The sequence below is a fragment of the Monomorium pharaonis genome, chromosome 4 (assembly GCF_013373865.1).
Source record: "Monomorium pharaonis isolate MP-MQ-018 chromosome 4, ASM1337386v2, whole genome shotgun sequence".
NCBI lineage: Eukaryota > Metazoa > Arthropoda > Insecta > Hymenoptera > Formicidae > Monomorium > Monomorium pharaonis.
In genome coordinates this window covers 10,854,757-10,871,719 of record NC_050470.1, presented here as the reverse complement: position 1 = coordinate 10,871,719, position 16,963 = coordinate 10,854,757, and the positions used below count along the sequence as shown (strand labels likewise).

Sequence of the window (16,963 nt, the reverse complement as noted above, 5' to 3'; positions counted from 1 at the left end):
AGGGGACGATCGACCTTTGAAACCGCCTTTCGAAAATCCAAGTGCTCTCGCTTCGCATTGCCTCGCGCCAAGGAGACTCGACCTCGCTCGATTTACCTCGCGCAACCTCGCGGGTAAAACGCAACAAACGGAGAAAGAGCCATTTGCGATTTGCGTCAGTAAACGGCCACCCACGTGTACAAGCGCCGCCGCCGCCGCCGCCGCCGAACGCTGATTAATGTCCTCGATTTCGAGCCCGGGATCGATCCTAGATCGTAGATCGCGAGCGCCGACACGCAACAACCGGCGTCGCTCTTGCGAGGGCCGGCTCGAGATTGCGCAACTTGCGATCCGCTTGCGTTAGCAATATCGGCGACCTTTCATGTCCCTTAAGTACGGGAGAACGGTACCGCGCGCCGCGTGCTGGACTGACGCGTCTACTATACCGCGAACACCCTCCGACAGATACTGTATACGGGTGTTTAGAAGGAAAATTTTTACTCGGAAAGCGCACGTCAAGGTCCTGAGAGCCCCGTGAATTTCAACCCCGAGCAACAGGAAAATAGCGGCTTTTCGCGTACGGACCTGCATTAGAGTTTTAAGCAATTTCGGGTAATGACTACGTGTCTTACTCACGCGATATGTGAACACGATATGTAGATATCTACAGATATCTACAGATGTGGAATGCATGAAATTATAATAGTTGGGTACGACAATATATAAAACTGCGAATATAGAACCTCTAAATCAGTTTTGTTTTTTCGAAATGTATTCCCGAATATTACGTACTTAATAATTTTATATTTGCTGAATACCAAATATAAAAACATAAGCTTGCTAAATTTATGTTCGTTTTATCTTGTTCGTTCCTTTCACCACAATTCTTCGGAAACAATAACATTCAACAATTAGGGAAATTAAAATCTTTAAACATAATCTCAAGTTATTGAGAGAAACAGAGGTGGCAATAATCATCAAAACAGTTGACGAGATGGCGAGAACGAAATTAATTTAAACGAATTTAACGGGAATTCAGTTAAAGATGAAATACAGGACTCCTGTGTGCAAAAACTGCACCGAAAGAAAAGAAGAAAGGTGAAGTACGAAAAGGAGAAAAAGAAACAGAGAGAGAGAGAGAGAGAGAGAGAGAGAGAACGAGACGCAATGTCGCAGTTCCAAGAAAACCGAGAGGGCCGCCTCAGTCCTCGAATAAATCCATTTAATTCACCTCGCGAAAATGTGTTCTCGCATTAACGATCAAAGACGCGTTCTACCTTCAACTCCGACGTTGTGTACAATAAATAGCGAACTTTTATCGTAATAAATATCAACAACCGCTTTAGCTTCGTAAGAAAGAAAGAAAAAACAAGATCTTGACGTTTAAACGTTTCGCGCATAATTTATGTACTATCGATAAGTGTAGGAACAGAAATACCTCTGTGAATAACTCTTTACGTGCCGTATATTATCTATAACTTTCCTCGTGTGCAACAATACGCGCAATGTGTACGTGGGAGCCTAGAAAGCCTTCATAGCGATAATAAGAATATTTTTTTCACGAACATATTTCATATTTGCTTCGACAAAAATCCCATCGACCGCCATCACTTCTCGTACAACTTTCAACCTTAAATTACTGCGAACAACCTTGTTCGCAGCGTCGAAACCTGAACCCAAATCAGCTCGGACCGAATGTCTAAATTCAGATAAAATCCAGGTAAAATTCAGATAAAATGCTACAGGAGAGAATGACAATTAATCCGAAGGTTACAACCGGTCGTGTTATTTAAAATCAGAGCAAATCTTCGTGAGGTGACATCCAGTTGTGGGTTTCGTGACATCGACAAGAGACAGAGAGAGAGAGAGAGAGAGAGAGAGAGAGAGAGAGAGAGAGAGAGAGAGAGAGAGAGAGAGAGAGAGAGAGAGAGAGAGAGAGAGAGAGAGAGAGAGAGAGGAGAGAGAGAGAGAGAGAGAGAGAGAGAGAAGGCGAAAGGTACGGGGAAAAGTCGAAACCGTAAAAGTCGTGCGGTGGAAACAAGTCTGGTGCAATTACTACGTGGCTGGCTATCCTCGGACCAGGAACGAACGACCAACCACGCCCTCGCTAATGCGAGCCCGCGCGAGACAGGATTTCGAATCGGCTTGGCAAGGACGCCTGCTATACAACACAATGCACCCGCGGCACACAAAGACCGGCTACTGACATTTTTTAATTACACCCTGTTTACACGGCCGAGACTCGGGTCGCCAACGGCGTGCCCGTATTGCCTCGCTATCGCTGACAATAAGTTTTCGCACGATATGAGCGCGTATGCTTCTCCGTACTGACGGCCGAAAACTCTTACGATAAAGACTGAACAAAGACTTGAAGCGAGACTTTGACCGTTCGAGTGAAACAACAAGGTTTGAATTCGTTCACTAACGACAGATTTATTGAGGATTTAATACAAAGAGGATTTAATACGAATATAATAAAAGCTAGAAAGATGGAAAGCTCTCGCGCCGCACAGTATAGAATTTTAAGACTTTTCTGGTCAATATTCTGATTCGTATTAAAAATCGAAATTTTAGATATTATATTAAAGATATAATTATTGTAAACATCTACTTGTTTATGATATTTTTATATGACAATTTATCTATAATTGCTGTTTATTTTATTAAACAATTAAAAAATTGTATAACAATACATAAACGTATTGTTATAATTATTAAAAATGTGAAAAATTATTATCAAAAATATATATTTTTATACATTTCATTATAAATTATGAAAAAAATACGTGGAGCAGTGTAACAAACAAAATTTGATTAAACATTATCAATTTTTATGTAGATAAAATCCACAAATTTTCATAATTTTTCCAAATTACAAATTAAACTACTAAATTTCTTTAGATATAAATTTTCTAAAAATTTAGGAAATATTGAGAAGCATGATAAACATTAATAGTAACATATTACGATATAATAAAAAAACCGATCTAAGCACATATAATATGTTTCTAGACAATAACAAGCGTTATACTACGAAGAGTATTCATGTTTCATGTTCATATCGACTACCAAGCAACTAAAAAATGCATTTTATTTAACACAATACTCACACAATACTCATTTGTCCTTTAATATTTGAACAATAAGGATGTAACAATTTCGTAGTCGTTGCAAACATTAAGTGAAACTAAACAACGATTATTATTTGAAATATATTTAATAAATTTTTTATTTAAACAGCTAAAGTGTCAATCAATACATACATTTAAATTTTAATTTTTAATCAGGTTTATCTGAGATTCTTATACGCTTTGCGCCGGTCGGATAATAATCAGTTTCTTAGAAAATTTTAAAAATTAAACGATAAATACGAAAAATAAAAAGAGATAAAAAGGTAATTTAAAAAGTAACACATTTTACGATTTTTAGTTATGCGATCAAAACTGTTAGAGACATATCGATCATTCTCATGTATCATTAAAATGATAAATGTGAATTGTGTACATAGTATTTGTTATTTCATTATAAAGACGATATACTTTATACTTTTATTTCTCATTCTTATAGAATATCGTATTACGATACGCAATTTACACTTATTTCAACATCACATAACATAGAGATTTCATATGTGAATATTTTAATTATCTTCTACAAAAAGTAGTGATAATGGACGTTTGTTGTCAAAATACAATCTATTCGGAAAGCAAAGTTCAGCTGTTCAAGGAAAAGCATCAAAAAATGTTATTTAACCGCTTGCTTCGTATCAACTATACTTCTTGTATCGTATTCTCTGAACATATCGTGAAAGATAAACTCTCCTCACAAAGATCTCACGAAACCTTTCTATCTTTATAATTAGCTCGCTTATTTCCAACTACGTGAAATGATAGGTCGATTATCTTAAAATTATATATATTACCTTTTTTTCATTATAATTTACTAAATTGACGGGTAAATAATAAAAATTGTAATAAGCTCAAAGGGTAGATCATTTATGTCATGTATATTATTAATAATTTGTTATCTATCTGCATCTCGTGCGTAATACAAATGCGTAATGTTATGCCGATTGCATTTTGAAATTCTGTTATATCATTTGATTCTGTTTTAATGTTATTGACACTTTATTGTTAATTTTATTATTAGGTTTTTTGAAATTATTTATTATATTAAAAACTATTTTTAATATGAATAGTCTGTTAATATTGAATTTCTCTTTTCCTCTTTCTTAAGTTGATCTTTCATGATCATAATCTTCATTTGATGCTCGTGATGACTGTTTTAGCAAAAATGCTCTTAATGTTTTGCCATTGCCTTCCAAGAAGTGATGACTAATTAAAAATCTAATGTCTTAGGTCGATCTAAACTTGGATCTTTGATACAGAAACTAAACACGCAATTTTTATATTATCACAATATTGAATAGTACTGATTTATATTGCGTAAAAAAAAGAGTAATTTTAAATAGGGTTGTTTAAAGTTTCATGCATTATTTCTTACGTAAAGAAATAAATTTAACAATAGACTAAAATTTGTGTACAAACAAATTGAAAATATTAATTTCGTGTTCTTGCATGTGTAATATGATTTTCAATTACATATATCTGAAATCCCTTCGATTTATGTCTATTTCTACTAGTGTTTAACTTTAATCTCATTTACTTTTTCTAGTTCTACACTGAAAAAAATGTAATATATTCAATAAGATATGTTATTGCGGGCTGCCAATTACAGATATACTCAATGCAACAATATATGCTATTGCAGTATCAACATTGTATTAGTAGCAAATATTATTGTATTGAGTATTTTATGTAGTTGGCAGCCCGCAATCACATATGTTATTGGCTACATTACATTTTTGTTCTGTGTAAGAATTAGAAAAGATAAAAAGTAAAGTAAATTTTATATATTAAAATTAATCTACATTAATATAAGAAATAAACATTAATCTAATTAATTAGATTCAGTTAAATAAGAGTAAATAAACGATATTTAGAGCTCATGAAAAGCTTCGCAAAATTGAAGAACAGCATGATTCGCACAACAATCGCACGACAATCCTGCCGAGGCAACGCGTTTTGCGGAAGACGATAAGTCTGCTCGGTAAAAGTTGTGCCGCTAAGAAAACCGCGGATCGGCAGCGGGTTTCGCCTCTGTTTTTACCGCGAAATTTTCCATCACGTACCAGCCGAGTGAATTTCTCAGTTCTCGTGCCTAACTATCGACATTGCCAGTCTTATAGTGGTGGTAGATTCGAAAGTTAGCCTTTCGTACGACCGACTCGCCGACTCGTGTCTTTCTTCGACAGGGCCGTAACTACTGCGACTTGCACGATTGGAAGATCTCCACAATCCTCTCCTCATTTTGACATTTAATACCTTCTCTGTACTTCTATTTACCCGACGCATAAGTCTTGTGAATTACTTGTCGGTTTGAAATATGGCAATAACAATAAATCATGCATATTTATAACTGTGTGTAAGATCGTACGGTACTTTTATCTATTAAAGTTTTCAAGTTTGCTCTTATAGTATTCGAACTTACAATATTCAATTACGGTAATATAGATTATTTAGCGCTGAAGAAATGATAAACATGATAAAAAGTTAATAAAGCTGCGCGACATTTATCTTGTGCCAGAACATAAAAGACTTTAAAATTATCCAATATTCAAGAGAACTAATTTCGATATAAAATCCTCTTCTCATGATTGTTTGCAATTGTATTATTATATATTTTAGGTGTAATTAATATTATTTTATCAATAAAAGTTTTTCTGATAGAACAAACTAAGGTACCCTTATAAAAATGTGATACTGGGCAGTATTAAATTGGTCAGTATTTATTATTTATTTTGAGTATTAAAAGTATGAACAGCGGTACTTTTAATACTCAAAATAAGTATTAATTACTGGTCAAGTTAATACTGTCACTAAAGTGGATTGTCAGAATGGCACACTTAAAAAAATAAATCACAATAACTTACGACGAACGGTATCTAGAGCAAGCCATCCAAAAAGGTAACATATATTATCAACAAAAACATATATAATTTAAAGTCAAAACTTACCGTCTCCACCATGTCAAATCCTCCTCCGTACACCATGTCTTGTTCCTCCTTGCGTCCAACTTCACACTTTTGATAGCTGTCGTCCTCGAGCGCGAGAATCGATCTCTCAGCACTCTCGATCGAGAGGAGAGATCAAATTTATTTCGCCTTCGCGTGGTCGTCGACGACGGCGATAACGACGACGACGACGACGACGACGACGGCGACGATGGAAAATCCACCGGATTCTCCTCGTCCTTTCGGCCCGGTATCTTTTTTCTCAATAGTTTTCGTCCAGTTGCTCCGGGCACGATTCCTTCTTGCCTCTCCGTTCACGCGTGCGCGACCGTGTGCCTCTCGCGAATCCTCGCGGCTCCTCGCGACTCCTCACAACCCTCGTGTGTCGCGTACGATCGACCGACTGACCGTCGCCGCCGAATGTGTGGCGGGAGTCGGTGGGCGCGTTCGAATTCGAAGCGATCGGCCGAGCGCCGCCGAAGCCGCCCGAGCGCGGGCGACCTACTAATTCGCGCATGCGCGCGTCGCGCGAGCCGAACGACGACGACGTCGCTCCGCCTTCGCGCATTCGCGAAACTCCACAGCGCGGCGGGACACGTGGTCGCTCAGCTTCGCGCTTATTAGCTTTCGTTCCTCCTGCCGCGTGGACCCTCGCGGCAAATTTGCGACAGATGATACTACGCCGAAATTGCAAAATACAACGAGATAACAGAACGATGAATATTTTTCCTTCACTGTCGCGAAACACGCACGGGAATTTCTAGCGAGAATTTCGAGTTACGGTATACCAGACGAGCACGTGTGCCTGTCCTTGCAGTCGCATCACGAAGACGTAGCGATCACGTTTTGCCTTTCGCGACTGCTTATACGCGACATAGCAAGCTGAGACAAGCGCATTCAGAAGAACGACCTACTAAAGATCGGCGCGCATGCGCGCGACATCTTCCCTCTTTTTACCTTTGACTATCGATAATCGACCGATCACTTTAACCTGTCGCATAGCGAAAAGAGTTATGTATTTAGTTATTCAATCATTCTTGCGGACGGCGACGGAATGTAAAGTACGAAGAGGAAAAAGTATGCTGGAGACACGCGCTGAATAGAAATTTTTCGATACGATTCGGTTGCTTAGTTTGTATCTAGGTGCTTTCGTAAAATTTGTAGCCCAACATTTTCTCGTGTAGTTTTCAGTACGGTAGTATCAATATTTATACATAAAAAAGAGAAATGTCTATTATTTTTCTATATATTATATTTTCCCGCGGTTACTCTTATTCAATTTTATCGTGTTCCCGCAGTGTATTATAATGCGATGTATGTTTCTGAAAAGTTGGGTACAATTACAACACATATATAATATTAACTATTTTAGAAATAATAATATCTATTATTTTCAAATATAAAAATATACTTTTTCTCTTACAATTAAAATTAATTCAGATATTATGACGCTCGGTGCACTTATTCGATTTTAGACGCTAACGAAATCCTTTTTATTACGCAGCGTGCTGTAATTATATCAATTTATTTACTGCGATACAGTATTTAGTGATGCAACTGTTTTACGGCACGATGATAGATACAAATGGTATGTGATAGATGTAGGTGCTTTTAAATGCGCAGGAGATACGGATAAAAATGTTAAAGCACACGTGTTTATTATTTCGAAGTTAAGACAGCGCTGCCATAAGTCAGAGGTTGAGAGCAAGTGCTACGTGCGTCACGCACTCTTAACTGCATCCTGTCCCTACACACACATACGCACACAAACATACATGCACCAATATAATTCTATTACTTTCAAACAATGTCCTCCGATAGGAGATCAGAGCCATAACTCCATGAAGGTACATAACTTAAGGCGCGCACAATGCTCCTTGCGCTTTTTATCGATCGGGGTTAGCGAAAACGAGCGCGAGACATGTGATTCTTAAACGAGAAAAGAATGCATTCTCTTATTGCGTGCCGGTGCGCTTAGTTAAGCCGGCGTGTCTATCGATAGGGCGACCGGTAAAACCGACGCATACATACCGTAAGATCGGGCGTCCCGCGCGCAACCTTGATGTGACAGTAAATAACTCGCATGTGCGTAATGTGCTCCTTGAAATCGAAGTTCCGGCGCGGCGCGGCGCGACTCGGCACGGCTCGGCCCGGCTCGGCGTGGCGCGGCGAGAGCGCGCAGGCATTCGCGTGGGCGATTAGATCCGCGACACGCTTTACGGGATAAAAGGGGAAAAAGAAAAAGGAAAAGAAAAAGATCGGTACAATAGCCCTTTGTGTGTCTGCGCGCTCGCGGGACGGTTCGGCGATGGCAACGCGCGCGCGCACGTGTCGCTCGTGTTGTGAAACGAATTCCAGGACAGGGGGGTTTTCCGGATCTGTGCGATCTGCCGCTTACGTAAAGCCGTCCAGCCTCCGTGAAAACGATCGTCCTTCGGAGGTGTTCGAACCGAGCCGATTTGGTCCCTACCCTTCGCTCTGCGCGCCTGTTAATCTTCGAGATGTGTCGTAACACGCGGTTAAATCTGTCGTGGATGGAAGTTATTATTGCTATATAAAGTTGAGTGTTATATTCGTATTTTTACCGGGAAAATGTTTCGTAACGTGTTTCTTTGCGCGCTTCTCTGAGAAAGACAATAATTTAGTTGAGCCGTTGCTATATCGTGTTTACTAAATTTTTATTATATCACTCTTTTTTTCACGCAATTCTACCTTCTCCTGTATTATAATTTATCACGGAGAAAATAAAACTGTGTTCTGCAACAATTACTGTTGGCGAGGAATTTATTCGAGATAATGTTCGATAAAAAAAACTCGTTTATCATAATTGATAATATTAAAAAATCACTATTATTTTAATTTTATATTTAAATTTATTTAATTTAATACTGCATGATGTGAAGTAAATACTTTATGTTTCATTTATTATACGTACGAATATATATATATATATATATATATATATATATATATATACGTTAAGAACTTATATCTATTAAATTTTTTTTAATTGTACAGAATTTATATTTATAAGAAGAAATATACTTAAAGAGGAAGCGAATTAAGCCGTTTGACAAAAAATCTTATTTTCACATTTTTATTTACAATAAAACTTATATACGATGAAACAACTGGCACCGTAATTTCGCAGAAATTCATAACTCGATCCTTCTCCGACTTTTTTTTTTCTCTTCCGTCTCCTACTATAAACCATGAGAATTGCGTCATGATATCTCAGAATTCTCCTTATGCAATATATCGATTATAATCGGGAAGGACTTACAAAGTCATTCTCGCGTACATACGTCATGATCTCATTTCGCTAAAATATGTAAATATTTGTACTATATTTAAAAAAATATATAAAGATACATTTCCATTCATATTATTCATATGAAGCATTTAAATCTTTTTATCTCAAACGGTTCGGTTACTGCGATCATTATTGACCGCAAACACAGGTGTTCGGCTCTTGACCAGTTTAATAAACGCTTCACGTGATCATGATTGGATCGATCTTTCCTCATTGCGAAAGTGCCACGTCCGGTTAAGAATCTGAATCCGTTCTGAAAAAAACAAAGAACATGTTTAGATTACGCTTTCCCAGATGAACTGGACAACTTGATTATATTGCTTTGTTTATTTATATTTTTAGTAACAATAGGTAATCTGTTTCTTTTAGCATCCTAATTCTGGACATCTTTCTTTAGCTCGCAAATAGATATTTTTTAATTATTTTATTGCAAATTGTCATCCGAATAGAAAAATTGCAATTTACGTTGTCTAATATTATTTACAATTTTCTTGATTTAAAATAATTCGAGATATTTAATGTTTGATATTATATCTAGATATAGTTCATAAACGTGCCATGTAGATCGAACGTGTTTGCGTATTAGTGCGCATTTGCGTCATTGCAAGTGCGTGTGACGCGACTCGACTCGGAGAAAACGCATTCACCGAAAAGACTCTCGGAAAGAGGTTTTGCGCATCCCTGAGCGTGGCAAAGAGGGAGAAGATTGTGTGAGAAACGCGGCAAAGGGTGTAGATACAAAAATGCCAGAAGGTCTGGTGACGTCCGTCCGACCAACTTGTCCACATCGCTCAACCACGAGAAAAAGAGAAAGGAGGAAACGCAAGGAAGGGAAAAAAGGGAGCAGGATTTACGTCAGAAAAGAAAGAAGCAAAATACCGCGAAAGTGCAATGGCACTTATGCTACCCCGTGAGAGTATCTGACTGATTTGCGCCAGTAACAATTCGCTTCGTCACCGGAGAAATTCATTCTAGAATGTATTTCAATTTAGCTGCATAAAAAAAAAATTAATCGCAGCAACAAAAATCTGTGTGTGGTAGTATAATTTCAGTTGTAACATATGGATAACTAAAACTTTACCAATATAATTAAATTTAATTAGCTGTTAGCATTATAGATAAGGGTCACAAAAATTTTGCCACGGCAGATACTTTAATGAATGGCTGTGGTAGCACTGTGTTGCAATGCCATTAACCGTAATTCATGCGTGTCAAGTTGTATTTCACTGTGGGAAATACAAGTATTTCTGATAAATCTGTAGATCCCGTTGCAGGATATCAAGTTTCTGAATTTGATTTTTAAGTAGAAATTAAAATTATATTGTTCAAATTTGTTATTTTATTTCTACTTTAGAACTTTTTAACTTTGGGGCTGCATCTTCGAGGAATTCTCTCGTGGAATAGAATTCTCTCGCTCCAGAACATCTCTTGTTTGAAACAAGAGCGAGACAGTCGATAATGCTGCTGTAGACGAACGATTTATTACGATTAGCTACGTCTATTACCTGAAATAGCAGTCTGTAATCGATATAATTATAATAAACAAGTATTCTTTTAGATTCTTGCTAAAAACCGTGATAAAAAATGTGATAATAACAATGACAAAATCTTTTGCTGCAATACAATTTTAGCAAATTAAAATTAGTTGAGCAGATAAACATTTTTCTTTCCATACAATACAAATAAAACATGATAACAGATTATATCACAAATTTACAAAAATTATCACTTATTTGGCGGTAGAGTTGGCATTTCTTTTTTCTCTTTAATTAATATTTCAATTAATATTATTTTATGGCTTTTCCAGAAAGAATTTTGTTGCCAAAGTAAAAATTAAAAAAATGAAAATATATAATTACACGTGACCTCAAATTTATCAAGTTTAAGTAAATTTATTTAATTTAGCAAGCCCGCTTTGATGCGAGCAAGTTAATTTTGCGCCCTATGCAGAAAATAATAGATCGCGGTCGGGTCATTACCGAAGAATTTTTGCGTGTTTCCGTTCGATCGGCAGAAAATCATTATTTTATCGCCGATGAAGCATTATCTTCCGGCAATCGGGATAATAATTGTCCACCGTGGCCAACTCGGTCCCGAAGATATCCCATTGTTCGAAGGATCCTGGCTCGAGATACCAGATATTTTTCATCGTCCCGTATCTTCGTAACGTTCGCGTATTGCGACCACCCCGTGGTATCTCGCATGAGGTCTCTGGAACATACTTTAGGCCTCGTACACACTGAAAAACGAGATTTTAGTGCTATTTGCTGCGATAATCAAAAACGAAGCTTTGGGACAAATATCGCCGTTTTAAAGTCACAAGTGCAAAAACAAAATTCATACAAATTATCATTAGACACAAAATCTCTCCCTATGATCAAAAATATCGGCATTTATTTATTTTGTGCATGCCATCAGCTTCAAACTCAAGATTTAATTAAAAAATGTTAAACAATCTTTATATTTACGTCAATTTCTCATGAATTTATCCCTTAGAAACGTCGATTAGTTAACATGTTGCTTTGTTATTATAGTTGTTTTAAAAAAATCGCAAATTTTGCGTTAACATATTAATTAAAGGAATTTTAAGTTGTCTATTTTACCGACATTCCCTGTTTTTATAATCTTGTAATTAGCTTTATAGAATTGTAAAAGTTTTTTGCAAAATTAAAATACGTACAAAATTGTATGGGAGAATGATCGAGTTTATATTAAAAAAGAATTTATTTTACTTTAGTACATCACTGCCGATAATTGCTGTCATTCTACGATAATAATTTGCTTAAAATATAAAATGTACGATATATATATATATATATATATATATATATATATATACAAAATAAGATTATGCTTCTCTAGGGACAACATATGCAAATAATATCGTGCAATTAAAACTAAGATTAAAAGTTTAAATAAAACAAATTAGAAAAAAAAGTTTCAAAATGCTCTTTTATAAAATATCTTTGAACCGGTGCGAATTTTGATTACGTAAGAATTAAAAATCCTTTTACACAATTAAAGTTTACACAAAAATAAAAAAAGTAAAAGGCGACTTCATGTCAATAATAAAAAAATTTAACTTTTAAAATTTAAATTTTGTCATCGACACACATAAAATTGTCCTTTGTTTTCTTTATTTTATGTTTAAAAAATTAGAATTCTTTAAAGCTAATTCAAAGATATTTTGTAACAAAAATGTTAATGATTGACTTTAGGCTCCCCTTGAGATTTTTCTTTCATCGAGCGACCTCGCGCGCCTGTTGTTTGAGAATCCTTCGTTCGGTTTCCAGATCTTTGTGTCTCGAAGTGTCTTTCGCTTTCGATGATCAGCGACTTCTGCCGCGGAGCGATACGTGAGATCGCGGCTGTGAGTGTTCTGGTGGCGATAATTACGAAAAACGGCGATAATTACGATCGGAGCGATTGTGCCAGCCATTATCTATCCGCGAACGGCGAATACGATGCAGTATTCTCGCGAAAGGTTACGACACGCCACCGCGGCTCGTATTGTAACCTTTGCGAGGCGTTCTGTCGCAATCCCTCACAATACGCGCCGCGTGTCTGCCGCCTCGAGTATTCGCTTTTGCGCGCGCGCGCGCGCGCGCCTAACGCTTTATCATAATTCGAATTAATAGTGCGGACGCGCGGTTTTTAATAATCCCGCCTGATTTATGAAACGCACGGCGCGATGTTAGCAATCGAGTTCGATGCGGCGCCCGATTCGCAACTTTTCTCTCATCTTCCTTTCTTCCTCTCTCGTCCGTCCGCGGACCTTCAGCGGCACGAATAATGAAGATCGTCGGCTTGCGCGAGAGGAATGAATTTCATGCCTATTACGCTATTCGCGCCACTTTATCATTCGCGCTTGCACGTCCGAAAAAAAGCGTCTAATCATTACGAAAGCTAAACCTCACAGAAACGGAAAAATATTGCTAGAAATGAAAAATCACTATTTATTGTAATTTTTACGTAAAACAATGTCTAATAATTGCATTAAGTTACAACTATCCGAAAATTTTGCCATTGAAAAACGGATACAGAAAATTGACGTTCTTTTTGCCCATTTTTTAAACGAATTAACAAAAGATTTGAGGATACTTTATAACGTTTCGTTAGGATGAGACCAACCTCTCTGTCATTCTCTTTTTTTAAACCATCCATAGATGAGAAGAACGAAAGAGCAGCGACAAAGCAAGGTTGCAAGAGCACGCGAAAGATCGCGATTTTGCCAATCCTCCCGAGGAAAGGATCCTCCCGCGCGCGATCGCGTTGTGAGCCGATCTTAACGCGATCGGCGTTTATTGAGAAGCAGTCGCGAGATAGAAGGAGAGCGTAGCGATGGTGCTTCGGCGAGAAAAGAGAGAGGAGGAGAAGGAGGAGGAGAAGGAGCGGACGTCCACCTTCTCTTCAGGGTGCTCTTACCGTGCGTAAATATAGGGCATACCACGTAGAGAGTGCATCGCGAAGGGTGACCCCGATGACCCAAGTGGTACCCGAAGGCAACCAGCCTCGATGAAGAGGACGAGCGCGCGCGAAGGGAACGAAGGGAAGCGAAGGGAAGGGAAGGGGGGGGTGGATGCGAGGGAGGAACGAATCGTCGAGCCGGTCCAAGAAAAAAGGCGAACTCGCCAAAGAGAGAAAGAGGAAGGGAAGAAGAACGGGTGGACTGAGTCAAGAGAGTGAAGAGAAAAAGAGGGAAAGAGAGGGAGGGAGAGATGGTACGCTAAAGAGACGTACGTTCCCACACGAACCCCCCAAGATGCGTCCCACTATGGTCGGGCCTCTGGACCCCCGATGCCCAGAAGCTGATAAAAACAGCTACAAAACTGCCTACCGGTGTTTTCTGCCTTTTGCTCCTGCATTTACTCCCCCTCTACTGCCGTCTCTCTTCGACACCTTCCCCTCGACCCACGCTCTCCCTCGCGCTTATTTAATCTAGTCCCGACCGGATTAAATATATCTTGAAAATAATATTTTAATAAGTATGCCTAACCATGAGACAATTCGAATATGTTCTACCGAGAAATACCATATACATTCATTATATCGAAAAAAAAGAAGCAGGGAGCGTCCCAGATGCGCACAGAGTAAAACGGATACCACTAATCAAATTGCTGAGTTAATTAGGCTTAGGTTGAATTTATAGAATTTGATTGGTCGTGTCCGTTTTACACCGTTCAAGCAAGCAGTGACGGCTCTTTGCATATAACATTTCGTTGGTGTTTATTAATAATGTCTCTTTGATTTATGTGTTCAGAATAAATAATGTTAATTCTACGCTAGTTGATCTTTAACTGGAGACATCGCAATTAAAGTGTCGGTACGTATTAGCAGGGTTGAGTAGTAACTAGTTAAAAAGTTGAAAGTTAATAATAAAGTTAAAAAGTTAATAACTTTTAATTTAATTTAGTTAATTTTATACGATTTTATTTTTAACTTTAACTAGTTATTTTTGAAACATATAAACTTTAACTTATTAGCTTTTCTCCTAAATTAAAAAGTTTATCTGGGCAAAAGAAAAAAATTACAAAATAAAGATACATTCCTGCAGAAAAACAATATTTTTTTGTTATTTCGTATAATTTAATATTATAACTTAATTTAAAATATTAAATGCACTTCATGATCAATACTGTAATTATGTTGGTAATCTGACTTAAATAAATGATATGGTTTTTAATTTAATATAAATCTCAAAATGAACTTTTACTTTAACTTGAGTTAAATTAATCTTAACGTAACTTTAACTGAATTAGTTTTTTATTTATGCAACATTGAACTTAACTAAATTAATTTTATAATCCATTGACTTTAATTTAATTTAGTTAAAAAAAATATATTAACTTACCCAAACTTGCGTATTAGATGCAAAGTCCGTCGAGATTAAGCGATCGAACGGGCTTGATTGGTTCTGACAATGCGCCGACAGTGAATGCGTAATGTTTGCGCGTATTACGAATTGATTCTGAATTTATCCCGGGATAACGTTGCCGCTTATGTTGTCTGGATCGGCGCAATTGCGACACAGATTTGCCCCGTGGGAATCGGAGACGGCGCAAAGACGATATGGGTCTTGCCGGCGCGCGCGGAACGGCAATATTCCAACGTCGTCGGATGAGATCGCCGCGTGTGAGTCACACATGTGGCGCGTTGCTACACTTTCTACGATACGGTGTGGAAAGAGAGTCGAGAGTGTACGCGCGCGCGCGAACGAGTCAAATTGCGAAACTATCGCCGATCGGCGAGTTTATTATTGGGAAGGTACGCTGCGGCGTTTGCGCACACGCATGAAAGACAGCGAGCAAATGAGAAAAAGAAAGAAAGAGAGAGAGAGAGAGAGAGAGAGAGAGGTTGATAGAGAGCAATCGACCTGGAAAGTGACGCGTGAAATTGCAACGATAAGTCTTGCGCGCGGAGATACCGACGCAACGGAAGTGACTAACATGATTTTTAGCCCGTCGCGTCATAATCCTCCAGCTCTCGTGACGCCGATCTCCCCTTCTTTCGAGCGCGCGATGGAAATCACTTTATCTCGACCTGTCAGAAAATCTGTGACTTTATCTCGCTTTATATGTTGGGAAAAAACATATCATCGTGGAAAATTTATCGACATAATTGAGGAGAAATCGGATTCAAATTGATTGACTGACGCCCCGGCATTCTATGTTGAAAGAGAATGCAAATGCTGCTTGATTAATTACTCGAGCTAGTTGGGAAGATATATGTTTTATTTATTTTAGTTAAAAGTAGGACAATTATTGATTTTTTCTTGCGTTAATATAAAAGGGAATGAAGCTGCTATTGTGCGTTGAGTCCGCGACGATTCTTATTCTATTCTTATAGATCTATTCAACAAAGAGTTGTGCGCCGTCTGAAGGAACTCGTCTGGCGTTACGTAACATTATCGACAATTATACAGCTTAGCCTTCTCATGTCGACGTATGTACAAACCGATTGCGCGCGTCTAAGAAATACATGACGATCGTCGTGCTGCTAATACGTAAGGCATTGATCGTCTCTCGGAGAGCACTGGTAACGTTTCCAGGCACCCTTCCAATGTACTTGAAAAATTTCAAGACGATCGTATCTTCTCCTTACTTTTCTCTCCTTACATGATCTTCCCGTACGGTACCGAAGTGTATCGCGAGATCGTATCGGATCACATGGGATCGTGTCGATTTAACAGTTCGAGCGATAAATTAAACGTTGAACGATGTTGCACAATGTGAAAACGTACATGCAATGTATTTTAAGTTAAGTCAAGTGTGCAATAATTATCTGATCTATCAAACATTGCGCGTATTCATTTTTCCGAAGTGGCCCCTTCAATATGATCAATTTTCAATTTTATTTAACTTCTTAGATACAATTTTAAGAGAGATACAACAAAAATAATTTATATTGAATTCCAAACTTGACTAATTAAAAAATTTTGTATTTTTGAAATAAGTTTGGTAATTATTTAGTTTAGGGGACACTTTGACCTTGACATATGTTATCAAGGACATGACCCTAAGTAACTTAGGCTGTGTTTCAAAATTGCTGTCAGCGCTGCTAGTACCGTTCCAAAATACCTCGCAGCACACTGCGGCAGT

General features: G+C 37.7%; 1 protein-coding gene and 1 pseudogene across 1 annotated transcript in view; both read right to left on the bottom strand.

Moving 5' to 3' along the window:
- Positions 1–6,759, bottom strand: part of LOC105837397 (DNA-binding protein D-ETS-4) — a 44,559-nt gene extending 37,800 nt beyond the window's left edge. Inside the window, exon 1 of the mRNA XM_012682161.3 lies at positions 6,056–6,759. Coding sequence (XP_012537615.1) covers positions 6,056–6,091 — 36 coding nt within the window. The 5' untranslated portion in view covers positions 6,092–6,759. The remainder of the gene's footprint in view (positions 1–6,055) is intronic.
- Positions 6,760–9,167: 2,408 nt separating this feature from the next.
- On the bottom strand, positions 9,168–16,462 carry LOC118645309 (annotated as a pseudogene).
- Between the last annotated feature and the right edge of the window lie 501 nt (positions 16,463–16,963).